Source organism: Camelina sativa, chromosome 3, assembly GCF_000633955.1.
Source record: "Camelina sativa cultivar DH55 chromosome 3, Cs, whole genome shotgun sequence".
Taxonomy (NCBI): domain Eukaryota; kingdom Viridiplantae; phylum Streptophyta; class Magnoliopsida; order Brassicales; family Brassicaceae; genus Camelina; species Camelina sativa.
Window position 1 is genome coordinate 8,620,984 of NC_025687.1, and position 25,812 is coordinate 8,646,795.

General features: G+C 38.7%; 6 protein-coding genes, 1 long non-coding RNA gene and 1 pseudogene across 9 annotated transcripts; 7 read left to right on the forward strand and 1 right to left on the reverse strand.

Moving 5' to 3' along the window:
• Window positions 2,736-5,059, forward strand: LOC104776017 (chromosome-associated kinesin KIF4A-like). Of its 3 annotated transcripts, XM_010500009.2 has the most exons (5): window positions 2,736-2,852; window positions 3,124-3,303; window positions 3,963-4,239; window positions 4,316-4,679; window positions 4,858-5,059. In XM_010500009.2, exons 1-5 carry the CDS (start codon window positions 2,838-2,840, stop codon window positions 4,919-4,921), a joined length of 900 nt encoding a protein of 299 aa, XP_010498311.1. In that variant the 5' UTR covers window positions 2,736-2,837; the 3' UTR covers window positions 4,922-5,059. The 3 variants fall into 3 exon arrangements, with proteins under 3 accessions (XP_010498311.1, XP_010498309.1, XP_010498310.1); XM_010500007.2 differs by having other exon boundaries at window positions 3,963-4,679; XM_010500008.2 differs by having other exon boundaries at window positions 3,127-3,303; window positions 3,963-4,679.
• LOC109131054 lies at window positions 5,627-6,213 on the forward strand. Its single transcript, XM_019241562.1, has one exon. The coding sequence runs from the start codon at window positions 5,779-5,781 to the stop codon at window positions 6,037-6,039; it is 261 nt and encodes an 86-aa protein (XP_019097107.1). The 5' UTR covers window positions 5,627-5,778; the 3' UTR covers window positions 6,040-6,213.
• Window positions 6,358-8,556, forward strand: LOC104776019 (annotated as a pseudogene).
• LOC104778782 (E3 ubiquitin-protein ligase RNF181-like) lies at window positions 9,458-10,051 on the forward strand. The gene has a single exon (XM_010503219.1). The coding sequence runs from the start codon at window positions 9,458-9,460 to the stop codon at window positions 10,049-10,051; it is 594 nt and encodes a 197-aa protein (XP_010501521.1).
• LOC104776020 (two-component response regulator ARR7) lies at window positions 10,161-11,739 on the reverse strand. The gene is made up of 5 exons (XM_010500010.2): window positions 11,266-11,739; window positions 11,082-11,158; window positions 10,810-10,887; window positions 10,635-10,705; window positions 10,161-10,548 (listed from the first exon to the last, which is right to left on the reverse strand). Exons 1-5 carry the CDS (start codon window positions 11,411-11,413, stop codon window positions 10,290-10,292), a joined length of 633 nt encoding a protein of 210 aa, XP_010498312.1. The 5' UTR covers window positions 11,414-11,739; the 3' UTR covers window positions 10,161-10,289.
• On the forward strand, window positions 17,134-18,474 carry LOC104778783 (transcription initiation factor IIF subunit alpha). The gene is made up of 5 exons (XM_010503220.2): window positions 17,134-17,289; window positions 17,381-17,658; window positions 17,783-17,982; window positions 18,076-18,164; window positions 18,294-18,474. Exons 1-5 carry the CDS (start codon window positions 17,134-17,136, stop codon window positions 18,435-18,437), a joined length of 867 nt encoding a protein of 288 aa, XP_010501522.2. The 3' UTR covers window positions 18,438-18,474.
• Window positions 18,810-21,546, forward strand: LOC104776021 (cysteine-rich receptor-like protein kinase 1). Its single transcript, XM_010500013.2, has 6 exons — window positions 18,810-19,960; window positions 20,059-20,205; window positions 20,296-20,616; window positions 20,698-20,932; window positions 21,040-21,184; window positions 21,290-21,546. The coding sequence occupies exons 1-6, from the start codon at window positions 19,213-19,215 to the stop codon at window positions 21,542-21,544; spliced, it is 1,851 nt and encodes a 616-aa protein (XP_010498315.1). The 5' UTR covers window positions 18,810-19,212; the 3' UTR covers window positions 21,545-21,546.
• On the forward strand, window positions 22,076-22,501 carry LOC109131315. The gene is made up of 2 exons (XR_002036940.1): window positions 22,076-22,139; window positions 22,245-22,501. It is a non-coding gene; the product is annotated as an uncharacterized LOC109131315 (long non-coding RNA).

Below are 25,812 nucleotides of genomic sequence, written 5' to 3' on the forward strand. Positions count from 1 at the left end.
AATAAAATGTAAAATTTATTCGAAAAAATACTTGTTTACAACAGAGTGCAGCATTTGTATATGAAATCTGTGATTCAAAAAAGTTTAAAAAAGATTTGTGTTAAAAGAAACTAATAGTATTGTGAGTGCTTGTCTTCATCTTGAAGCGAGCCAGACTAGCAGAAGATCGTTGCCTTGGATAGAGAGCAGGCGATCCCGAACTTGTCGATCAAGTTGTTTGGTGAGCAGAGAGGGTGGGGTCGGTGATTCCCCATGACGTCTTCTATTCCGCTCCCTCCAGAGGGAGTGAACCGCAGCTTGAAAACTATACCGTAGCAGAAACAGAGTGTTCTTGCCAAGAGATACATCTGTGAGGAGTAATAGGAGTGAGTCTCAGTCGGTAGAAAATGTACTTCGTAAGAGTACCGAGGTGAGCCTTGTCCAGATTTCCTTGGAGTAAGAGCAAGCAAAAAACAAATGGTTTCGCGTTTCCTGCGAGTTACTGCAGAGAGCACAAGTACCATCAATCTGTGTGTTCCAGTGCTGCATTCGATCACTAGTCGTAAGCTGATTCAATATGGCTAACCAGACCAAAAAAGAGTACTTAGGTGTGGCGTGAGAGAACCAAACACCTGCATACCAAATCCTTTGTTGCTTGACAATGCGAACAAAGTCCCATGTGTCTTTTGTGCAGAAGGATCCTTTGTATTTGTCTCTTTTTCCTTTCCAGAGGACAATATCCTCTGTCTCTACCAAACCCCTGTTGCGCAGACTGTCAAGGACTTCCTCAATTTTATTGAAGTGGTCTACCCTGTGTCTTCTCGGCCTATTAAGCAAAGCTTCAGCTACAGTGGCATGTAAGCTTATACCCATGTCAATGCACCCACGCTGACCTACAACACCAATTAGGCAGCCGAACTGCGACCAGTTATCATGCCAGAAAGAAATGTTCTTTCCATTATGTACCTCATATTTTACAAAATCAGAAGCCAACCTGCGACATTTCAACAAATTTTTCCACATCCAAGAACCCGTAGTGGATTTAGGAGGGATCGACCAGAAAGAACCTTTCCTGAGCAGATAAGCTCGAATCCAGTTGGTCCAAAGTGAGTCGCCTGAAAGAAGTCGCCAAATGAGTTTTAGGCAACTTACTTGATTAACATCATGCAGAGAATGCAATCCCAATCCTCCTTCTTCCTTGGGGAGATAGACATCCGACCAGGCTACCTTTGTCTTTTTCGCATTTAGTGAGGGGCCAGACCATAAAAACGCAGAACACAGGCTATCAATCTCTGCAATGCACGCTTTAGGTAAACGATAAGCTGACATCCAAAAGTTTGTAAGGCTGTGTAGAACCGAAGTGATGAGTTGCAAACGTCCCGCAAAAGAGAGATGTCTTGCAGTCCAACTCCCGATCCGCTCTCGAATCCGTTCTACTAAAGGCGTGTAATCTGAGGTGGTCATACGTTTAGTCAAGAGAGGCAATCCAAGATATCGGACAGGTAGAGTGCCATTTGCGAAAGGGAAAGAACGTAGGCTTACTTCCCTGTCACTATGTGAGACTCCTGCCATATAGAGTGTCGATTTCTCGAGGCTAACATTGAGACCTGAGAAAACAGCAAACTGATCAAAAATTTGTAAAATACCCTCAACAGAGCTCTTAGTCCCATCCGTAAATACCAAAAGGTTGTCTGCAAAGCACAAATGTGTGAGTTTGACGTTGTGGCAATGGGGGTGATATCCAATTTGTCGTTCCAAAGCTGCTCTATCAATCATTGCAGACTTGACTTGCATACATATTACAAAGAGGTAGGGAGATAGAGAACACCCTTGACGAATTCCTCGTTCACTACGAAACAGTCCTGCAAGCTCACCATTTACCTGCACCGAAAAAGTTGATGTGGTGATGCAGAGTTCAATCCATCGAATGAAACGTTGTGGAAATTGCAGAGTCAATAGCACGGATAAAAGGAAAGGCCATTGGACTGAATCAAAAGCCTTTGAGATATCAATCTTGATGGCACTTCAAGGAGAAACAATGTCCTTGTGGTAATCTTTGACGATCTCTGAAACTAGTAGAACATTTTCCATGAGCAAACGACCCTTGACAAAGGCAGATTGATTGGGAGCAATGAACTCAGGTAGTAGCTTTTTTAATCGAGTAGCAAGAATTTTTGAGATCACCTTGTAAATGACATTACAGCACGAAATTGGTCGATAATCTCTCAGTTCAGTAGCCTCCTTTTTCTTTGGGATTAAGGCTAAAATTGTAGCATTAACCCCTTTTGGCAAGAAGCCGTATATGAAAAAGGACTGAATGGAGGAAGTGAAATCCTTCTGCACAATAGACCATGTCGATCGGAGGAACTCAACGGTATAACCGTTAGGGCCTGGGCTTTTGTCAGTAGGCATAGAGAAAAGGGTATCTCTTATTTCATTAGCCGTAACGATCACAATTTACAAACAACATAAAAATGTAATAACGTAGTAGAATCTAACAATCCACAAAGGAACGACACAAGCTGCATCACAATTCACACAATATATGGTTTTTTGGTATCACGTAGTGTAAGAAACGAAAACACGACGGGAAAACCGGGAAACCGCACCGTCGGTTTACTTTACACAATGTGGTGTTTCCGTAATAAACTGGAAAGTAAAGGGTAATAAAGTAATTATACCATTTCCGTTCCTAACTGACAGATTCTTTCAAGGCGAAAGGCAAAACATAAGGGGAAAAAAAAACACAACAAACCACTTTTTTTTTTTTCTTCAACTTCGTCTTTTCTTCTTCGCGACTTCGGTCGGACAAAAAAAAAAAAAAAAATCGCCTCTCCGCAACAGCATTCACAGCCCTAATGACCGACCCAGAGGTAAAAATCCCATTTTTAATCCCTAAATCTCCGTCGTTTTCGACTTCACATTCCCAATCGAAATTAAAAAGTTTTGCTTTTTCGTTTTTCTCTGTTTCTTTTTAGGTTTCATTTCTCTTTTACGAATGATTACTGTTTCTGATTTCGTTTTATATTACCGTGTATTGATCCGAATCGGTGTTTTCGGATATGGGTTTTTGTGTTCTTTGGTTTCTGGGTTTTGCATCTTTGCGATGAATTGTTTCGTTTTTTTTTTTTGTTTTGTTCTCAGCAGAAATTAACCGCCTTGAAGAAGGCTTACGCGGACACTATACTGAACACGGCGAAGGAGGCGGCGGCGCGTGTGATGATATCCGAGAAGAAAGCTCGTGGGTTTCAGCAAGAGCTTGCGGCGGTTAGAGATGAGGCTCTCCGTACTTGTCTTAGGCTTAAACAGATGTATGATTCCAAGGTACGTTCTGTCAAGTTGTTTCATTAGCTGATGTTATCACATAAAGTTTCGACATTTCTGAGTTTTGTGAGACGACAATGAGCTTTTAGTTACATCCTTGATAAAATCTTACAGCCACGTTCAGAATTTATATGCTTTGGCCACTGTTTCTTTTTTGTTTGTTTTGCTCCATTGAAAGCGCTGTAGAGATAGTTTTTTTGTGATTTATTTAGCTGAGTCAGGTTTATGACCTGGAGACTTACACCTTGCTTAATTCTTATGTACCTCAAACTCAATTGATATTGAAATTTTACATATGATGGATGAGTTAGCCTTGCAAGGATATCATTTTCTGATTTCCAAATAGACTCACATTCCCTAAATCTCATAGTACTTCAGATGTTGTTGTGGAAAGAGATTTTATTTCTTTGAGCAGCCGTCTATCAACCTATAATAGTCATTATAGTTGAGAAACATAGTGTGCAAAACGACCTGTGTATTTTAGCAGTGAATTTTGAATCAGCCATAAAATTGAGGAGTTTCTTTTGTAGGGAGGACCTAGGTAGTGTGAGAGAACTTGTTCTCTCTTGTTTACACTTATTACAGTAGTAACTCACTGTTTGATCAAAGCTGTTTAACTTGAGACTGTAGCATAATCTTCTTAAAATCTGTGGTTATAGGTCAAGGAGGCAGAAATTATTTCTTTGAAGAAGCAGCAAAAGATTGAGGAACTTGAAGCTCAACTTGGAGAAGCTGAAGATATTGTAGGAGAGCTAAGGACGGAGTTACGAGAATCACGTTCTCTCCTCGAGAAATTGATAAATGATCGTCAAACAAATCTTAGCAACGAGGGAAAAAACGCCAACGAAGCAGTTTCTATAGAAGTGCGTGAGGACTCTAGCAACCATGAGAGATCAGTAGTGGCTAATGGAATCAAACCACATATGAGTGACAGAGGTTTTAGTATTAACCATTGTTCTTATAAAGAGAATAAAGAATCTTGTCTTCATACTCTTCCTTCCATACTGAGTAGACGCAGAGAAGCTGAGACGGTGGAAAAGAAAACGGCCAGTGGGGACTGTGCTGATGTGGGATCACTTACAGAAGCAAGGAAGGAAGAAGAGAAAGAGACTGATACTGAGCTTTGTACTACACCTTTGTCGCCTTCTCAGAAACCGTGTGTCAAATTCTCATATAAGAGGAAGCGTAACATGGATGGAAGAGACAGCAGCAGCTGCAGCCCTGAAAGAGGAGGTTCCTCATCACAAGATGATGATGACAATGAGATCAGAAACCGGAGACAAAAGACTGGTGAGAAAGGCAACATTTACTTGGATTCTTTCACCGGTACAGAACCAGCTCGTGATAGTCGACGTGTTGCTCAGGTCGCTCGTCAGGTTAGTTGTAAATCTAAATAAGTTAATATCAATTGTTTGCTTCTGGATAATTTTTTGTTTCTTGTTGATGTGAGAGTTTCTGGTTTCTCTGTAGTAAAAATTGTACTGAAAATTTCCAGAAATATTCAAGATTCTAACCTCTCTTCTTTTGTTTGTTGTTGTTTCTTTGTTGGCATAGCTTTTACCATTCTCGGAGAAGAACGTGTTGCAGCAGAGTCAGTGTGATGATGTTCCTTGACTGACAAGTATGCTTCGGAGATCCTTATCATGAATTCCATTTGATCCATCCGGAGGAGAAATTAGTTGTAGTGGTACAAAGATAGCATAGATACACTCATTGTCAAAAGCTTATAAAGCTAATTTTTTGTCGTGAAGTTTTAGAGTTTGTTCTCACACTTGGTCGTCCGACGTCGTTTCTCTACACCTTGACTAATCCAAAAACCACCAATTGTACGATCACGTCACGTTATTCCGAATCAAAGGGTAGTTTTGGAATTCAACAAGCATAAATTAATTTTTATTCACAAGCCCGGCTTCGATTCTCCGAGCCTGGAAAAAAACATGAGATATTTCGCATTATCCACCTTTTTGTAACTTATTTCTATCTAATGAGAAGAAAAAAAGCAGATTGCACTAGTTTTCTTCGAGAACCTTTTTAAAGAACGAAAAAAAAAAAAGTCTTTTAGATTGGATATGGCGACTTCATTCAGGGTCTTGCGTCTTGTAACGGCGAATTAGAAGAAGTTTCCTCAATACGGTTAGCTTTATTCTAATAAAACTTTGCTATTTTTCCACGAGAGATTCTTTTATAAATTAGAACAATATCAATCTGTGTGTGTTTTTTCTCCAGCGAAGGTTCCAAATGATTATAAAAATAAAGTTAAAATAAGAAGCAAATCAATAGAAGTCATATTCGTTCACGAATCACGAACACAACGTTTGACCACACACTAAAACACGTCTCTTGAACTATGAATGTGCATGTATATATATAAACACAACATAGAAAACGAGAGACAATCACAATACTAATTACTTTTGGTTATATACAGGAAAAAAAAGTCATTTATTTCGTCTTAGAATCATCAAAGCTTGATTAATGGACGGAACATCGTGGGCAGACCAATGGGACAACAGTGCGAAAGGAGGCCGGATAGGAGGCGGGGCCATCGTCAGTAGCGGCGGAGGTGGAACGAAGCCGTCGAACTCAAACACGGCTAAGTACAAGGAGAAGATGGGACAAGGGTTGGAGAAGACGAAAGCTGTAGCTTCTTCTGGTTTCAAGAAGCTCAAGACAGGTTCTGCTATTGGTTTTCGTTGGGTCAAGGACAAGTATCACAAAACCACAAACAAACATTAAAAACTCCTTGTGTATGATGTATATGGTTATGTAGTGTGAATTTATTCACTTGGCAATCTTATGTCTGATGTTGTGTGTTAGTCGATGATTTGTATGAGTTTTCGAAGATTTGTATTCATGTGATTAAATTAAATTGATTTTTTTCGTTAAATGATTAGTAAACGTAACGTTTTATATTTACCAAATTAAAAATGAAATAATTTGCATAAAGGTGTAATTAAGATCATCAAATTAAAAATGAAATAATTTGTATAAAGGTGTAATTAAGTTCATCAAATTAAAAATGTTACTTTTAAGAAAAAAATTAGGAGGGAAAAATTCCCTCGCCTTTTGTGGACAAATCCGCCATTATTTCTTAATCACCGGCGAAGAAGAAACCCTAATTAGCGGCTACCCTTCATCGCCGCCGCTGTTAGAGTGAAATTGACGGCGGTGGAGGAAAGAAGATGGCGATAGAGATGCCAAGAGGTTTACCATTTGCGGTCGACACATTTGGACCGTACACGACGACGACGATGAAGAGAAGAAAGAGACATCATTTCTTAACGCACGCTCACAAAGATCACACCGTTGGGATTTCTCCTTCTAATGTCGTCGTCTTCCCTATTTACTCTACTTCCCTTACCATCTCTCTTCTTCTCCAACGTCACCCTCAGGTTTTTTTGTTTTGTTTTAGTATATGTTTCCTCCTCTCTTGTCTTCGTGTGTGTGTTCTCGTTCTCTGTTGTCTCAATATAGTCGTAATTGTGTGTGTGTGTGTGTGTGTGTGTAGCTTGATGAGTCTTGCTTCGTTAGAATTGAAATTGGTCAATCAGTGGTTGTTGATGATCAAGATGGTGATTTTAAAGTTACTGCCTTTGATGCCAATCATTGTCCTGGTATGTTGTTGATCCTCGTTTGATATGTAGCAGCTGTTCCAAATTGAAAGATCTCTCTTTTGACGTTTTTTTTTTCATAATTGGAAAAATGCTTCAGGAGCGGTCATGTTCTTGTTTGAAGGGAGTTTTGGTAACATACTACACACTGGTGATTGTAGGCTTACACTGGATTGCCTACAGAATCTACCTGAGAAATTTGTTGGAACTAGACATGGCCTAGCTCCAAAATGCTCTCTTGATTTCATTTTCTTGGATTGTACTTTTGGGAAAGCCTCTCACTCTCAGAGGTTTCCTAGTAAACATTCAGCTATTAGACAGGTGATTTTGGACTTTTGATCATATCACTTCTCTTTATGAACTGGAGTCGTTTCTCACATTTTTCCATTGTTGATTTCTTTGTGTAATGAAATCAGATCATCAATTGCATATGGAACCATCCAAATGCACCAGTTGTATATCTTGCGTGTGATATGTTGGGCCAAGAGGATGTTCTGTTGGAAGTTTCTAGAACGTTTGGCTCCAAGATTTATGTCGACAAAGCTACAAACTTGGAGTGTTTCAGATCGTTAATGGTTACATATTCAGTGGGTTCCCTAAACTGTATGAAAGAACAAGTGCAAAGCTTGCTGAGGCCAGATCGAAACTTCAGAATGAACCTCTTATCATCCGCCCTTCAGCTCAGTGGTATGTTTGTGATGACGAAGATTATTCAGAAAGTGGAAGTCAGATTCAAAAGCAGAGGAAAGTTAGGTTTAGTGAAGCTGTCAAGGATGAGTTTGGTCTTTGGCATGTGTGTTACTCTATGCATTCATCCCGTGAAGAATTGGAAACAGCGATGCATGTTCTTTCTCCAAAATGGGTTGTATCAACTGTTCCTTCTTGTAGAGCAATGGAACTGAACTATGTGAAGAAGAACTGTTTCATCAGTCGGTTCTCGCCTGATGATCCTTTCTGGAAGCTTCTAGACATCGACATGGAAGTTTCTCCAGTTGCAGCAGCTGATACTCACACAGTAGCTCTTAGTTGCTGTCTCATGAGAGAAGAAATTATTCTTGATTCTGCAAAATCGAAGCTAGAACCTGTAATCGAAGCATCTAGGACAAAGAAGAAGCTTCTGAGTTTATCCCCTGAGAATAATCTTCCTGTAACTCTGTTTGGGAGCGCAAGGCTAAGTTCTCAAGAATCTAATCAACTACACGAGAGAAAAGTCACACACACTCAATCTGTATACACCAACAAAACCTCGCCGGTATTGGAAAAGCTGAATGTGAAGGAAGTAACTGAGTCGTTACAAGATGATACTAAAGAAGAAGCAGTAGAGAAGGAGTCTTGTAGAAGCGTTTCTTCTTCTTCAAAGGAGATTTGCAAGGATCTCAGTGGGGATTTGAGAAAGCTATACAGATCAATGAACGCACCTGTGCCTCGGCCTCTACCATCATTGATGGAGCTTATGAACGCTAGGAAACGCTCTCGGAATCACTTGAGTTTCTAGCGCAGTAAGGATTTTGTGTTTGACATCTTAGCCTGATCACACAACCTTACAGTCTCAATCCCTCAAAAAGATATATAATATTTTCTATGTTTGAGAATAGTTTGTAATAATTTTAACATTGATTATTTTTCCATTGTAACCATTCATTTCAACTTAATCACAATTTTTTATTTTTTAAATAAATTCTAAGATAAGCATGGCTTTTAAATAATTATTAAAACAAAATACAAGATAATCATGGTTTGATATATACAATCTTGCACCTCTATAAATATAAGGAAACACATAGAAACCAGAAAAAGGAAATTGTCAAATTCCTATAAGAAATAGAATAGGCAGACCTAGTTCTATAAATAGGGTGCTAAGGCTAATTGTCTGATTGTAAGCTCTAGCACAAACAAGAGAGAGCTTGAGGTTTCTTTAGGGTTCTAAGATTTGTGTTATTATCTTATAAAGAGAGTTTTGAGAGAATAGGAAATTGTTTAGAACAAACTTGTAAACAGATTTTCTATTAATCAAAAGAGAGTTTAAAGAAATCTTTATTCCATTGTTCTTAAGTGATTCAGATCAATACTTATCACACTTTCAGTTTGTTTCATAAGACAGAGGCTTTGAATGGTTGCATAGTATGCTCTAGACCGGACTAAAATTGGACTGGTCCGCACTTAATTTACCATTCACCATTGCGTACCAGTATGCAACAATGCATACTAAAAATCTCCATACTAGTACCCATTACAGTATACAACTTCATACCATTGTAAATTCACTGTTGGTCTGCATTTTTTATTCCGCTCCTCAAGTGCTCCATAACATTATAAACTCCATACTAGTTTGCTCCATACTACAGTCTAATATAATGCATACCAAAATACTGGTATGCATAGTCCCATCTACACCATACTGTACAACCATTCAAAGCCAGAATTTATAAATCTAAAGAAAAGTTGTTCTTTATATGTTTCTAAGTTCTAGCAATATTTGCTTTGAAATCGTGCACCTCTATACATAAAAAGAAAAGCATAGAAACCAGATCACATTATTCGTTATGGTAGGTGGATTATCTTTCAGCCATGAAATCGACCGTAACCCTGCGGTCTCGGATGCAGGCACAATCAAAGCATATGCAACCATGGTCACGTTGGATGAAACTGTACGAACGTTCTCGATTACGTGGCTCGCGGACTACGTCATGGAAGATGAAGGACTTAGTAGTAGAGAAGACCTTAACGATCTTTTGATGGAAGCAGGTTTCCCTGTCGAACCCAGTTTGTTTACACTGACCGAATTTGCCAACGATCGTATCATTGAAGTGACTTCCTCAGGTGATCATACCACAGATTGTGCTCTGTTTCTCAAATTGACCTTTCGTGATCATCTTTCCTTTGACGACACTGTTACTTGTATACGCTTTAGACCCGCAACGGAGCTCGCTATGAGGTCTCTTACCAAAAAAATATACTACAAGACTAGCTCTATAGGTGATAAGTGCACAATTTGTTTGGAAGAGTTGAAGGATGGAGCAAAAGTTGTGACGTTACCATGTGGACATGAGTTTGACGATAAGTGTATTGTAGAATGGTTTGGGACTAGTCACTTTTGTCCATTGTGTGGTTTCGAGCTACCTTGCGAAGATCAATGAAGAGATGGAAGGATTCGGTTACCAAATTGTCTAACGTTTGTTGTTGTTAATTTAGTTTATATGATTCGTTTTTTCTTTTTCTTAGTTTTGTTTAAGAAACAAAAGCATGAGTTGTAAGATGACTCTCTCAAACATTGTCTTTTGTATTAACCCCAAAACAAAAAACGAATGAGCAAAAAAACTTAGATGAGGAATATTTACAGAAGATGTTAGCTAAGGGTTGGCTCTATATTTATATTCAAAGAAGACAAGAAAGGTTTTCAGATTCTGATTTCATCCGTTTTGAAGATTGAATATCCTTGACAGAAGAATCATCATGACTTGATGATGATGACGATGTATCAATGTTTTCTTCAACAAGCTTCCTCTTGCTAGAAAGGCTTCTTAAGGTTTTGCATTCCTCAGCTTCGTTTCTCATTATTAGTTGTTTTATTCGCTTTACATCTGCTAGTTTCACCGGTTTTAACAGGAATTCCTCTGCTCCTTCCTTGAGACATCTGTAAAGAAGAAGTAGATTATTAGACTGAATAGTTTAAAATATGATCTGATTTGTATGATAATTATACATTAGACGATCACTTACTCTTCTATACGAGGTAAGATGTTCTCAGATGACATAATCACTACTGGTACTTCTCTGAATGCTGAAGATTCCTACAAATATCAAAAAAGGAGTTTTGCATGAGCATCAAAGAAGCTTTTTATTCAAGTGTTTAAACAGATTGATATATCAAAAAGACGATTATTGTTATTAATACCTTAATCTTCTTGAGGAGATCATAGCCTGTTAGTCCTGGCATTGAGTAATCTGTCACTATCAAATTCACCTTCAAATCCTGTTATAAAACGAATCACAGAATTGTTAATAAAACCACACTTTGACAAAATCAGATCTTATTACCAAAACAATAACTAAAAAGGCTGATTTAAATTGAAATCCGTATGATCATAGAGTATCTCTTTCTCTATCCTTAGGATTCCTCAATAACGTAGATATTAAGAATACAAGGGAAGAACTTTTATTAAGAACCTTGAGATTAGAAGCTCCTTTGTCTCCATCTAAGCCAAGATACTGCAAAGCTCTGGTTCCACTCTCTACAGTCGTCACTGCAATAACAAAAACAAGAAGACATAAGTAAAAAAACAGAGGAGAGTTTAACGCTTTTATAACTAACCATAAAAACAGAGCTGAGTGAGCTAGAGAGAGATTATACCTTTACAAGAAGAGATTCGAAGCAACCTCTCGATGACTTTACGATCCACAATACTATCATCAACAGCGAGAACATGTAACTCCGGGGGAGTAACGGTTAAATCTCCACCAGCGGGAATCTCCATCCTCATAACATCACCGACCGCCATTGTCAAACTCAAAAGAAGAAAAAGAAAGAGAAGAAGTAAATAGGTTGGGAGGAGAAAAGAAAGAAAGAAAGGTATGGATTTGGATTGAAGACAAAGGAAACTAAAGAAATCAATGTGATAAAAAGGAAGAAAGAAAAAAGGTTAAGGTTAGGTGGACATAAATATGAAAGAGATGATGGGATGGTGGGGTTTACTATAAGTAAGTACTATAGAGAAGAAGAGATTCGGAAGATCGGATCTTGCGGGTAAGATCTTTGAAGAGGAAACAAAATCTTACAAAAGAAAATTTGGGTCAAGTGTTTTGATGTTATGTGTTTGGGAAGTGTCAGAAAAAAAAAAAAACCAAAGGGAATGGTTTGTGTCTTCAAAGGTCAATATCTTTGGGCACGGAATCTTTTTTTAAGATTTCAAAGATCTTTGTTTGGTCTGTTTCTTTCAATCCGACAGCGACAACTCCCTCCTTACGTGGAACTTTCCTTCTTCTTTTAGTAATTTTTTGACTTCATCTTTTTTTTTTTTTTTTTCGTTGTCTACTATACTCCTAGTTGTTGTTGCCTTTTTTTTTTTTTTTAGTTGTTGTTGCCTTACTCAATCAATGTTCTCTAAACCAGTGGATATTGCGAAATTAATCGACCTTTATTGATTCTAATCTATACTACTAAAGAAGTTTAATGATTAACATTGTGTTATATTATTATACTGTATCTTTTTGTGTGGATAATCATATAGCATTACTTCTTTAGTTAGTGATTCATCAATACTATTCATTAATAAGTAAACGTAGTCGACCACTTGTGATATTTTTTTTTTAGGTTAAATTATTACGAGGTTATCTTAATTTTTTTTTTTGGCGACAAAAGAGACATTTTTTTAAAATCTATTGTTGACATCGTTTTCAGTTGAGTTTCCTTTATTAAATTGAATTTTATTTGTATGCAATAAAGGCGCTCTGTTTAGTGGACCATTGAGTGATTTTGTGAAATCTCTTTTGCTTTTGGACAAAATCTATAGAGAAAAATATGGACAAAGTATTTTCGGGTGGATCCTTTTGTCCCAGTTTTAATATTTTTTAGCCAATTGCAAGATGGCTTAAAGGCAACAACAGGATATTATATTTGGTTTGAAATTAGTATAAATAATGCAATGTCGGTATGTATTGATATAGTATATTTTAGTACTGATAATAGATATCAGTTTGGTTATTAAGTTAAAAGTATATTATAATACTCGGACAACTTAATCTATGTCATATAAATAATATTTTTGCCGATTTACAAGGTTTTTATTAGGCAACAAAAGGGAATATTGTTTTCATCATTTCATTTTGTTAATTGATTTTGTTTGTTAAGTTGACCATTGCGTGATATTGCGAAAACTTCTTTTGGACAAATCAAGACATAGTAAAATCTTCAAAAGTTGTGGAAAAGGTTCCTTTAATATTTCATAACATCTTTTAGCCGACTGCGATAGGACATTGACAACATTTGTTTTCTTAGCTTTAATTTAGAATCTTGCTTGTTTTTTGTATCGATTTGATAGCTACCTACAAAATCCAATATGATTGATGATAGCCATCACACCTAACAGCTCTGAGAACATGATTATTGAAAGAAAACCCTTGTTATTTGAAGAATATAAGAAAAGTAAAATTAATTATTGCGAATTTGCGATGTTTCTCCACATGTATAAACATTGGATGATCGTGCCAAAAAAACATTGGTGATAAATGATAAACATTACCAAGAGGAAAAGGAAAAACCATCAATATGTTTCACATTTTCTTACTTTTCAAAAAGTTGATTCAATATCACTGCAATTTCATATAGAACAAATCTTACTTTCAAAAGTTTTTTCCCCACAGATTTCATAATGTCTTGTAATGTTTAAAAATTTCACTGCAAATTTATGCACAAGGAATCTAAGTTATCAAGCATAAACGGTAATACTTAAAATAAACAAAATCAACTCATCATAGTCATCATATAAGATTTTAACATTAAAATCATAGTCATCTTTGCTCCGTACTTGAGATTTATGAAGAAAAGCTCCATTGTTTTATGTTTTCAGTTTCATGATAAGTCAATAATCTGATTAATGATTTGTCTCTTACTATCTAAAACTAAACTTGCTCAAATACAGCTAATCAATCTACACATAGGCAGTTTAAGAGCGAAAATAAAATGTTCTTCTCCCTCGGTTGGTTTTCGTTATGACTTATGACTAACATTTTGAGAAAAACAAAAAAAAAGTAAAATTAAAATAATGCCTCATCTCACTTACTGACTTTTTTATTATAAAAATATATTGTATTTTTTCAGGTGCAAACAAAATTGGTTACAATCTTAAGTAACGGTGGCCAAATATATATACTTTTTTTTTTGGTTATTTTCAAGACTCATATTATTATCGTGTATGATTATCATTTATTTCCAGCGTATTGTTAGCATGCTTATATGTGACAGTAATATATAGACTAATACATAGTTTTAGTCAAACTTTTGTTTTATCAAATATAAAAATAATTAATTAATTTATTTATATGCGATAGTAATAAAGTTTGACTAGAACAATTGTCTGAATCGATATCACCAGCCCAAAAAATTGGGCGAATTTTGATTACCACTAACAATGAAATTTGACTACCAGAGAAGATTTTTCAAAACCGAGTGTTAATAAAATCATTGTCATGAAATTGAAATATGTTAGAGTAAGTCCTAAGCAAGTAAGCAACTCTATAAAAGATATGAAAAACATCCTTAAAAATATGTTACTTGATTCATGTAAATGTTCTGATTATTTTTGTTCTCATTTGTTCGATAGGTTTCAATATCTCCAAGAGTCTATGTATAGTGATTGAAGAACTCTGTTTATTGGTTGCTTTGTTTTCTTGTATTGGTTTAATCCCAACAACTTAGTTTTTTTTAGATATTCATTTTTTTTTTTTTTTTTTTTTTTTCTTATTAATTTTAATTTTGCTTATTATCTCTTTTTATTTTTAAAATTGCATTTGATAAACTTCAAAATGTGTATTTTAGGAAAAAAAAGGAATGGGGAATGGGGATTACGGTATTTGAAGAATAAGAAAGATTGTACAGAAAATGGATGATGAAAAATGGTATACACATATGAAATAGAGAAATCGATTCGTTTTGTAATGAACCAAGAGAATTTGCAATATTTCTGATTAGGTTTTCCTAAAAACCACTCTCGCAATATTTTGATTCACTTACCTTAGTAATCTCATGCATTGTATTTTGGTTACAATTTACAAGTGATGAGATGAGTTAGTAATCTCATTGCAAACTATACAAAGAAATTACAAATTTGCTTATACTATTAATCTTGTCGGTGAACTACTTTACTCTTCTTACTTGAAATGCAAATAGATACATTGTTCCGGTTTATTTCTGGTTTATTTTAGTAACATACCATGCACTTATCTGCTGACACATATCATTGGCTGAATTGATAATGTTTTTTTTTGTACAACCTGAAAAAATAGGCTTTACCAAAATCTCATATCTCTATCCATCAAAACAATTTCTCAAAAACCTCTCAATGGTATAAAGACAATATTAGTTTTAATGAAGATTGTTAAAAATTAAATATAATTAAAATAGTAAGTGTACTAAAAACACAATAGCTCAGTGGTTGCAAGTTCCATGCACGTGCGCGCGCCCAGGGTTTCAATTCCTCGCATGGGTTTCACTACTTGTCCTATTACCGACGGTGGGCTCTTCTTCTTCTTCGAAATCTCTCCTGAATTGTCAACCTTTATTAGATCATCAACACCACCTTGTAAACCCTAGTCGCCGCCACGTTGATCTCCTCAGAGCTATGCCTTCCGTCTATGATCTCATTACCCACGACAAGCTTTGGGTCCTTTCTTCCTCCTCCGCTGAGAGAAAATGCTCCGGTTCGGCTGGTCAAGTCTACTGAGCTGCAATTCAAGCTGGTATTGATAAGCTTGCTGATGCTGTTGGTCTCACTCTTGGTCCTAGGGGTATTACCAATATCTCTTCACTTTCAACCTCTACCTCTCAATGTGTCTGTACAAATTTTTGCTCTCTTTTGCCGTATCTTGGTGTCTTCATTTGTTATCTTAAGGGAGAAAACGTTGTGGTGGATTAATTTGGTAGCTTCCATCTCTGCTGGAAATGAAGAGCTTAAAGGAACAATGATTGTTGATAAAGTTGGATGTGATGGTAGTTTGTCCATTGAATCATCATATCCTCTTTTGAGACCATGGTCGAGTAGAAGCGATAATGGAGGTCTGTGTTTAATTTACTGCTCCATTCTAATTTGACCCAATGGCTAACTTTGATATCTTTCGTTGACCTACAGAATGACAGAAGTTACATATCTCCCCTCGTTTTGTAAAAACCATGAGTGATTACTAGATGAGATTGAAAATGCTAGGGTGCTTATCAAAAGACATCATCCCCATTTTTGAGAAGGCCACTCAGCTTCGAGCTCCATTATTGATTATTGCAGAGGATGTTACAGGTGAGGCCTTACCAACCCTTGTTGTGGAAAATCTCTGTGATTTCCTCAATGTTGGCGCCGTTTAAAGCTCCAGGATTTGGAGAAAAAAGGAAGGCTATTATGCTTCAGGATATCGCTATGTGGAATTTGATTCGGTTGAGTTTTCTTATCTTCTCTTTCTTCTGGTCTGAACTGACTATCTTTTTTGTATGTTGTTTTCCAGGAGCTGAGTACCAAGCTAGTGACATAGGCTTGCTGGTCAAAACAAAATACTAATCAATTGGGTATTACCAAGGTCACAGTTAGCCAAAGATTCTTACCAAGGAAGAATTACAAGCTTAAGAAAAAAGTATTCAAGAAGGATTGTGTGTATGACTCAGAGAAGCTTGCTAAGAGAGTGGCTAAACTATGGTGGTGTTGCTGTCAGTAAAGTCGAGCAGCAACTGAAACGGACTCCCTGTCGGCGATGCGGGAAACATGACTTTAGCGAATGGGAGCTCCGGTTGCGGGTGCAACGGGATGAATGATACATATGAGAATGAGAGAATCTGTTGGAAGCTGGACTATTGATCCCACAAAAGTGACGAGGTGTGCGCTTCAGAATGCTGCTTCGGTTGCGGGAATGGTACTGACCCTCTCAGGCCAGTGTTTCCAGTTGGCGACAAACCGAAACCTAGGCTCCTCTTCAGAGGCTCATGGTGTAATGATTAATGAATGAAACACACAACATTTGATCTTCTTAGCATATAGTTGTGGGAAATGAGTGGTTAGTTGTTTGGTAACGGTGACGAGGAATAATTATCTTAGAGGAAATTTTACAAATCTCTTTAAAAATATTTGTATTCATGTTTAGAAAATATTATTCAAAACTGTTATATAGTTTAGTTAGTTCGATATCCCATCCCTTAAATCTTTGAAACTTATTCGGACGTAAACCATAATTAATGTATATCATCATTTTGACTAAAATTTATATAGCCACATTAAATAGTGATTTATAATACATGTTACCGTATGTCTCAAGTTAATAGCAACAGTAGTAATCCTAATCCAATATGTAAATTAGCCGTTTTAATTATTAGTTTTTTATATAAAAAAAAGAAAAAATAACTGATAACGAACCCTATATAAACCGGTAGTGGCTGTTAAAGAGAGACTCCCGAGTTCTCTGAAAGTGGACGAAGAAGTTTCTTGAAATCCAGAAACGAGAACTCTGAGATTCTTCTGTGCCGATGATGGAGACGAACAAGTGTATCGGATGTGGTTCCAACACCAATCTGGGGTTAATCAACTGCAGGCACGAGAGTGTTTGCTTGAAATGTGCCAAACCAATGGCGGAAAGGAAAGAACAGTGTCGCGTTTGTGGAGTTGCAGTCACCATTCTGCATAAGGTAATCTTTTGACGATCGATTTGTCATATATTTCTTTCTTCCCAAGATCGAATCTAACAAAAGTCCATGCCATGCCAACGTCGCAAATCAGGAATTTGCTGTTCGTCTTTGCTCGGCCGACGATAAGAAAAAGTACTTCGCTGGTTCATTCAAGAATGGTGCTCCGGATCTCGCAAACGACCATCAATGGTCTCTGGTTAAACAATCCCAATCTTCTGATGCTAATGCGGAGGTGCTGAATAAGGATCCGTGGATCTTGGAGAATCAAGAAGGCATCAAGTACAAAGGAAATCTTGTTGGCAAAGCGAAACGCTTTTTCTTGCAGGAGGAGGATGATGGTTCTTCTGTGCTTATTCCGTGTGATAATTGGTATGGACGACGAAGATGATCGATGCTTCTTCTTTCTTTCTTTTCTTGGGATGATGATAAAAGAAAAGTAAGCTAAGTAGTGTACTTGGAGTGACATTCTCGCTTTTCTTGGTACATTTGACAGGTTTGGGTTTGATCGAGTTCCTCCTCCCGGTACTCAGCGGCTGACGACTGAACAAGCAGAGCAGATAATGGACAAAAAGCGTAACCGAATTGAAGAGACGATTCAGAAACGCAATAAGCGCATGAGGACGACGGGCAAGGTCATAAAGCCAACAACATCCACATCCACATCCACATCCACCGGTGAAACAGTTGAGAAAGGTACGTACGTAAAACCCTGTTTCAATGAATCTGTTTCGTTCCTCTCTTCAAAATTTTCTCTCTACTTTAACGGGGACATATGTCTTGCTGTAGGAGAGCCCTGGGATCACGACGCAAGATTCTCGGATGACGATGTTGGCAGCGATAGTGAAGAAAGTATTTCTGTTCCAAGTGCAATCAAGGTAAAATTAATTAACTACTGTTTCTCTCTCTCTCCCCTAATGCTAAAAATGATTTAGTTCGTACGTAATTAGAGAAAAATAAAGAAGCCTGAGCTGAGCATGCATGCATGGGTGTGTGGATATATATAGGAGTTTGAAGAGAAAGACAATGAGCCTTACCTTAGCAATGCTGGAAGAGACCTGAAGAACATACTCCGAAAGTATGATGATGGATCTGATAAAGATGATGGAAAAGGAAGCGGGAGTACTGGAGGAGCCAGTACTAGTACTTGACAGAGGATATAGAATACATAAATGGAGCCGAGGAGACTACTGGAGAGTAATAGCTAGTGATATATAGATAAATTTTCTTTTGGTTTTCTTTTCTTCTTCTTCTTCTTCTCTTCTGATTTGGTCAATGAGATTATGACGACACATCATTGATTCTATCTCAATTGACGATGATGTCTTTGTTCTGCTTTTGGAATTCTTGTGTGTAGTACATAAACACATAGAGCATAGAGTCTCAATAATCCAAAGTTTTTTTTTTGTTTTTTTGTTTTTGGCATAGATTTTAGTTTTATTCTCATTCTATTGCATCATTTAGATAATGCAAAATTTGGATTCTCTTAATAATCGGAATGTGTCATTACAAAATTAGAAGTCACATTCGGAGAAGAGAGTTAGTTCAAAAGATGTCTAAATTAAGTAAAGCAAAACGGCAAAGCTCAAAGAGATGCAAAATCTCTGTCAATTTTCTCGGATTCCCAAAACAGAGTTTTTCTTTTTCTTTTCAATCTGTCAAAAAAAAAGCTCACAATGAACTTGAATTACAGAGATATTGACTCGTCTTCCTCGATTCACGACAAAAGTATCTATTTTACCTTTTTGTCCACCCACCCGCCGCCGTTGTGGAGAGAGAGAGACACACGGCGGGGTTGGAGTGGCTAGGGAAGAAGAAGAAGAAGCTGAGAATTTGAATCATCGATGTTATACTCTATCAGAAACTGCAGAGTTGCATATGGGAGCAGTTCTTCACGATTCATGATCACGCGCCGGTCGGTTCCTGATGCAAATTTGTGCGTCGATCGCTCAATTCCTCACATGGGTTTCACTACTTGTACTATTACCGACGGTGGGCTCTTCTTCTTCTTCGAAATCTCTCCTCAATTGTCAACCTTTATTAGATCATCAACACCACCTTGTAAACCCTAGTCGCGGCCACGTTGATCTCCTCAGAGCTATGTCTTCCGTCTATGATCTCATTACCCACGACAAGCTTTGGGTCCTTTCTTCCTCCTCCACAGATGTATCTCCACCCATCTATGTCTTTCTACAGTGCCGCGAAGATCTCTCTGTTTCCCATTGTCGCCGTTGCTTCCACGAGAGCAGAGTGGAGCTCGAGAGAAAATGCTCCGGTTCGGCTGGTCGAGTCTACAGTGATGAATGCTTCTTACGGTTTGATGATCGAGATTTCTCTGAGGAATTTGTTGATCCTAGGTTCGATCGAGCCAAATGTGACGTAACAGAGTCTGGGTTTGGAACGTTTTGGAAATATCTTGATGATGCTTTGGTTAATGTGACCTTAAAGGCTGTGAAGAATGGAGGGTTTGGTGCAGCTTCTGTGATTAGAGACGTGGCAGTGTATGCCTTGGCTCAGTGTTGGCAGACACTTGATGAGAATTCGTGTCGAGAGTGTTTGGTTAATGCTAGATCGAGCTTGAGAGATTGTGACGGACATGAAGCTACAGCTTTCTTTACAGGATGTTACTTGAAGTATTCCACACACAAGTTCTTTGATCATGCTGCAGAGCTTGGTATGGAACATAATGATTGTTGGACACTTCTTTATCTACAACTTTGGTAATAGAGACTCTTCTTCACCCATCGAACCTTTTGTCTCTTTCTTGTGCAGATCATAGAAACTTTATAAGGTCATCGTTTTTTCCAAATTTGAGTGATCATGATGTTACGAAATTAGCAATTGCTGCGATTTCGTTGTCTATTCTTACTTCTCTTGGTGCCTTTATCAGTTACAGACGGTTTTCAAGGAAAAGAAAAGGTAAAAATTGGGAGTCTACAATGTCTTATAGCACCATAGCTATCTATGAGGTTCCTTGTTTCGTTGATTCATGATCTTCTTTTTGTTTAGCTCAAGTTCCATCGTGTTCAAATTTCAAATACGAGATGCTTGAGAAGGCGACAGAGTCTTTCCATGACTCTATGAAACTAGGCCAAGGAGGGGCTGGTTCTGTGTACAAAGGGATTCTTCCAGATGGCAGAATCGTTGCAGTCAAAAAGCTCTTCTTCAACACACGTGAATGGGCGGATCAATTCTTTAACGAAGTGAATTTGATCAGCAGAGTTCAACACAAGAACCTTGTGATACTACTTGGTTGCAGCATTGAAGGTCCCAAAAGTCTTCTTGTCTATGAATATGTTCATAATAGAAGCCTTGATCAAATCCTTTTCAGTAAGTTGTAACATCTTCTCTATAAACTAACCCATTTGTCAAATCCATCATGTTAGCTAACTTATGTTATTTGAATTGCAGTGAAGAATACGGTCCATATCTTGAGCTGGAAGCAACGGTTTAACATCATTATAGGAATATCAGAAGGTCTAGAATACCTTCACAGAGGATCTGAAGTAAAAATCATCCATAGAGACATCAAAACCAGCAATATTCTCCTTGATCGAAACCTAAGTCCCAAAATAGCGGATTTTGGACTCGTACGTTCCATGGGTACTGACAAAACCCAAACCAATACTGGCATTGCTGGAACACTGTAAGTGTGTGTGTACTTCTTGATCAATTCTTCTTTTAACAACATTGCGTTTCAGAAAACTAGAGTATAAAGTTTTCTAATTTGATGTTGTTCTTTGGAACTTGTAGTGGTTATTTGGCACCTGAATATCTTATCAAAGGCCAATTAACAGAGAAAGCTGACGTATACGCATTCGGAGTTCTCATAATCGAGATAGCAACTGGCAAGAAAAACAACGCATTCACGCAAGGAACTAGCTCGGTTTTATACTCTGTAAGTAAGCTTTGTTTCCCATGTTAAGTCGCGGATATAAGACACGCTCACAATTTTACATTTTAACACTACTGTAATGGTTTCGTCTTGACTGGTTGAGAATAGGTATGGGAACATTTTAAAGCAAACACATTAGAACGCTCGATTGATCCTCGGTTGAAAGAGAAGGTCACAGAGGAAGAGGCCTTGAAGGTTCTTCAAATCGGATTGTTGTGTGTTCAATCATCAGTAGAATTAAGACCTTCGATGTCTGAGATAGTCTATATGTTAAAGAACAAAGATTGTAAATTTGATTGTCCGAAACAGCCTCCGTTCTTGAGTGCCAGTGTTCTAATGCCAGATGAGGAGACTAGAGTCTGATATTATCAATCAGTTTCTTAGGATTTTTAATAATTTTTGTGCTAACAAATATTATGGAATAATGATGACAATTTTTTTTCTTTAGTACTACAATTAGTTAATTATTACTCCTTCTGTTTTTTATTACTTGTCATTGTCATGAAATATTTTTTTGTTTTAGATTACTTGTCATTCACATTTACCAATGTAACTTTTACAATAAAGTTCTAAATATAACCCTATTAAACTAACATAATAAATAAAATAATAGATTATTTGTGAGATTAAACTTGTTAATTTATACATAATTTTTTAATTTACGTGAAATTCTCTAGAACGACAAGTAAATAAAACAGGAGGGAGTAGTATTGTTTTAGAAACTGGCTCTGTCGCATCTCTTATTTGTTTGGCGCAACGTTGGCGTTTTGTTATCGGATCATTCACCTCTAAGTTCATTGAGGTCCAACAAAAACGAGATTCTCCGAGGAACTCATCATTACCAACCCGATTGGTCAACAACATTTGACTTCCATAATACTGTGGACCTGTGGNCGAGATAGCAACTGGCAAGAAAAACAACGCATTCACGCAAGGAACTAGCTCGGTTTTATACTCTGTAAGTAAGCTTTGTTTCCCATGTTAAGTCGCGGATATAAGACACGCTCACAATTTTACATTTTAACACTACTGTAATGGTTTCGTCTTGACTGGTTGAGAATAGGTATGGGAACATTTTAAAGCAAACACATTAGAACGCTCGATTGATCCTCGGTTGAAAGAGAAGGTCACAGAGGAAGAGGCCTTGAAGGTTCTTCAAATCGGATTGTTGTGTGTTCAATCATCAGTAGAATTAAGACCTTCGATGTCTGAGATAGTCTATATGTTAAAGAACAAAGATTGTAAATTTGATTGTCCGAAACAGCCTCCGTTCTTGAGTGCCAGTGTTCTAATGCCAGATGAGGAGACTAGAGTCTGATATTATCAATCAGTTTCTTAGGATTTTTAATAATTTTTGTGCTAACAAATATTATGGAATAATGATGACAATTTTTTTTCTTTAGTACTACAATTAGTTAATTATTACTCCTTCTGTTTTTTATTACTTGTCATTGTCATGAAATATTTTTTTGTTTTAGATTACTTGTCATTCACATTTACCAATGTAACTTTTACAATAAAGTTCTAAATATAACCCTATTAAACTAACATAATAAATAAAATAATAGATTATTTGTGAGATTAAACTTGTTAATTTATACATAATTTTTTAATTTACGTGAAATTCTCTAGAACGACAAGTAAATAAAACAGGAGGGAGTAGTATTGTTTTAGAAACTGGCTCTGTCGCATCTCTTATTTGTTTGGCGCAACGTTGGCGTTTTGTTATCGGATCATTCACCTCTAAGTTCATTGAGGTCCAACAAAAACGAGATTCTCCGAGGAACTCATCATTACCAACCCGATTGGTCAACAACATTTGACTTCCATAATACTGTGGACCTGTGGTAAAAGTTGATCAACATTTATGTTACACGTGTCGTGTGGACATCACGCATATTTGTCTTGGTTTATTTTTCCAAAAACAAAAATATGATACCTTTATAAACTAAATTAGTTGCATCATATTCATATATATTTAACATACTTTCTTTTTTCTTTTTTTTGTTATACTTGTGAATAATAAACTTTGAAATCTATCCACTTAAATATGTTTTCGGTTTTTTTAACTGAATTTGAATTTTGAATACTGTTGGACATGGGCTGCGCCCCAATATGCCACTCGGCCCAACAAGACGAATTCCGTGATTCTGGCCCGACCAAAACAGATGCAAGTCATTAATAATCCGTAAAGGGCAATCTCGGGAATTCACGATGGGAACCCTAGAAAACTCTCGGTCTACAGTCCACTATATAAAGAAACAGTACTTACTGGAGAAAGAGGGAGGACTCGCATACAATACCCTGAGAGCAATACTTTGCGTCTAAAGACTCTTGTTATTCTCTGTATAATTTTCTGTTAGCTTCCGAGCTCGTCGTGACTCACTCGTGAACTGACGAGCACGATCTTGACTCGTTTTAGTGACGACCTCGCATTCCTATCGTTAATAAAGAGCAAACTTCACTCTTTCCCTCTAAAATCGATATTTACTTAGTGTTGTGCAATCCCCAGTACAAACAATTGGCGCCCACCGTGGGGCAAGAGTAGAACACTTCTTTTTGACGAATCAATACCGACGGTCCTCACTTCCTCGAAATTTCAAGATTCATGACGAACCCTAGCGACGAGCTCAACGAAGCAACGGAGCAACCGACGGCGCAACTAACGGAGCAGCGATGGGGGCGAACGAGAGCACGAACCGTACCACCTCTACCTTCTTCAACCATCTCAGCCGAAGGCCCCTTGCCGAGCGCGACACCTCCGCCAGCGCCCGACGCGCCCTTCGAGCCTCTTACAACTGCTGCAGCCGGACCCGGACCTGTCACCGACCAGCTGGTAACCGACGCCACCGCTCTCCTCAGCGCCGCCCTCACATGCACTGCCGCTCACCCCAGCGCCACTCTCCCCAATGCTTTGCCCATCCAGAGGAGCGGGCTCGACGACCTGATGCAAGTCATACTCGATCGACTCGACGGTCAGGAAGCGCGAACAAATGAACGGCTCGAAGCAATCGTGGCGGCACAAGAAGCATCGCAAAATCAAATAAGCAGGCTCCAGCAACGACGGAGCGAGCGCCGGAGCGAGAACGACCATGGCGAGCAGCATGCGAATCCACCGCCCCCTGCGCCGCTGTCCGTCGAAGAACGCTACGAAGGCCACAGACGCCGCCCAGCGTCTATAGTCGTAGGATCCATCGATCGACGTAGCAGGCGGGAACCAGCTGACGAACACCAGGACCGTCAAGGCCAGCGGAGCCGAAGCCCACGGACTCCGACATTACCGGCCCGACAGTCTGAGGGAGACCTCAAGGATGAAACAATACGGCGCCTCGAGACGATGCTCCACGAGCTCTCCTCGAGAGTACATCGGGCGACGAGCTCCGCTCCCAATCTCGATCGAGTACTGGAGGAAGTCCAGCGCTCGCCATTTACAGCACGGATCTCCCGCGTTCGCATTCATTACGTGAACAAATTCAAGTTCGCCCCGTATAATGGATTGGATGATCCAAAACCGTTCTTAACTTCAATGAGTGTTGCGATTGGCCGAGCTCATTTCAGCGAGGAGGAGTACGAAGCTGGCTGCTGCCAGCTATTTGTTGAAAACTTGGCCCACGAGGCCTTAGGATGGTTCTCCCGACTCCCGCCGAACTCGATCGGAAGCTATCACGAGCTAACAACCGCTTTCCTACAACACCATTCCACGTTCATGATTCGAGGTGCCTCGAATGCCGACCTCTGGAACATGTTTCAACAAAGCAACGAGTCACTCCGGGAATTCATGGAGAGATTCAAAAGAATAGTCTCGAAACTCTCGATCGCCGACGACACAGCAATCTCAGCTCTCCGTAATGCTCTTACTCACGGTTCCCGATTTCGGGAAGACATCATCATCCACGAGCCCCTATCCCTGGACGACGCGTTACACCGCGCCAACAGGTACATCGAGCTGGACGAAGAAAGCGCATCGAGAGCGAACCGACCATTGCCAGAACCGCCAACCTCAAAATCGGCCAAAGGAAAGGAAAAGGCACAGGACGAGCATCATGAGCCTCGTCAGCACTTCGACAAGGAATACGCTGATAAGCTGGAAAAAGCAAAGAAAGCTCAAGCGTTCGCTGTTAGCGATCAGGACCCCCAGGCGTCATCATCGAAACCCTGGAATAACAAATGGGTCCGGGACCCATCGGGTAAGGGTGGAAAGAAGTACTGCAACTACCATAAACGAGCAGGGCATACCACTGAAGAATGCCGCACCCTCCAGCAAATACTGCTGGATAAATTCAAGGGAGGCCACATTGACGTCGAACACGAGCGACGACTAATAACGGCCCACAGAGATAATCAATTTTTTAACCCTGAGGACGAGAACCCCAGTTGGCAGTACAGCACAGCTCCCGCGCCACAGCACATCACAAGGGCCCTACCCCTACCACCGCCCCCAGCACCAACCCTTAAAAGGAACCCCGAGCCGGTCGACGACCCAAATGCTCCAGCTCTGCGCCGAAGAATTAATATGATTATGGGCGGCCTAACGACTTGCCGAGACTCGGTGCGTTCCATCAAAGCTTATCGGCGGGGACTAGAAGTGAAGCGGGACTGGATGGCTCAAAGTACACCGCCGACTACAACCT

Bases quoted from the DNA above. Each gene is read 5' to 3' on its own strand.
- LOC104776017 (XM_010500007.2), top strand. The intron at 3,304-3,962 runs GTACGTTCTGTC...CTGTGGTTATAG, and splicing joins AACAGATGTATGATTCCAAG to GTCAAGGAGGCAGAAATTAT. The intron at 4,680-4,857 runs GTTAGTTGTAAA...TTGTTGGCATAG, and splicing joins TTGCTCAGGTCGCTCGTCAG to CTTTTACCATTCTCGGAGAA.
- LOC109131054 (XM_019241562.1), top strand. From the start codon at position 5,779: ATGGACGGAACATCGTGGGCAGACCAATGGGACAACAGTGCGAAAGGA.
- LOC104778782 (XM_010503219.1), top strand. From the start codon at position 9,458: ATGGTAGGTGGATTATCTTTCAGCCATGAAATCGACCGTAACCCTGCG.
- LOC104776020 (XM_010500010.2), bottom strand. From the start codon at position 11,413: ATGGCGGTCGGTGATGTTATGAGGATGGAGATTCCCGCTGGTGGAGAT. The intron at 11,159-11,265 runs GTATAATCTCTC...TTGTTATTGCAG, and splicing joins TCGAATCTCTTCTTGTAAAG to TGACGACTGTAGAGAGTGGA. The intron at 10,706-10,809 runs GTATTAATAACA...TGATATTTGTAG, and splicing joins ATCTCCTCAAGAAGATTAAG to GAATCTTCAGCATTCAGAGA.
- LOC104778783 (XM_010503220.2), top strand. From the start codon at position 17,134: ATGGAGACGAACAAGTGTATCGGATGTGGTTCCAACACCAATCTGGGG. The intron at 17,983-18,075 runs GTACGTACGTAA...GTCTTGCTGTAG, and splicing joins CGGTGAAACAGTTGAGAAAG to GAGAGCCCTGGGATCACGAC. The intron at 18,165-18,293 runs GTAAAATTAATT...GGATATATATAG, and splicing joins CTGTTCCAAGTGCAATCAAG to GAGTTTGAAGAGAAAGACAA.
- LOC104776021 (XM_010500013.2), top strand. From the start codon at position 19,213: ATGCAAATTTGTGCGTCGATCGCTCAATTCCTCACATGGGTTTCACTA. The intron at 19,961-20,058 runs GTATGGAACATA...TTTCTTGTGCAG, and splicing joins TGATCATGCTGCAGAGCTTG to ATCATAGAAACTTTATAAGG. The intron at 21,185-21,289 runs GTAAGTAAGCTT...GGTTGAGAATAG, and splicing joins CTAGCTCGGTTTTATACTCT to GTATGGGAACATTTTAAAGC.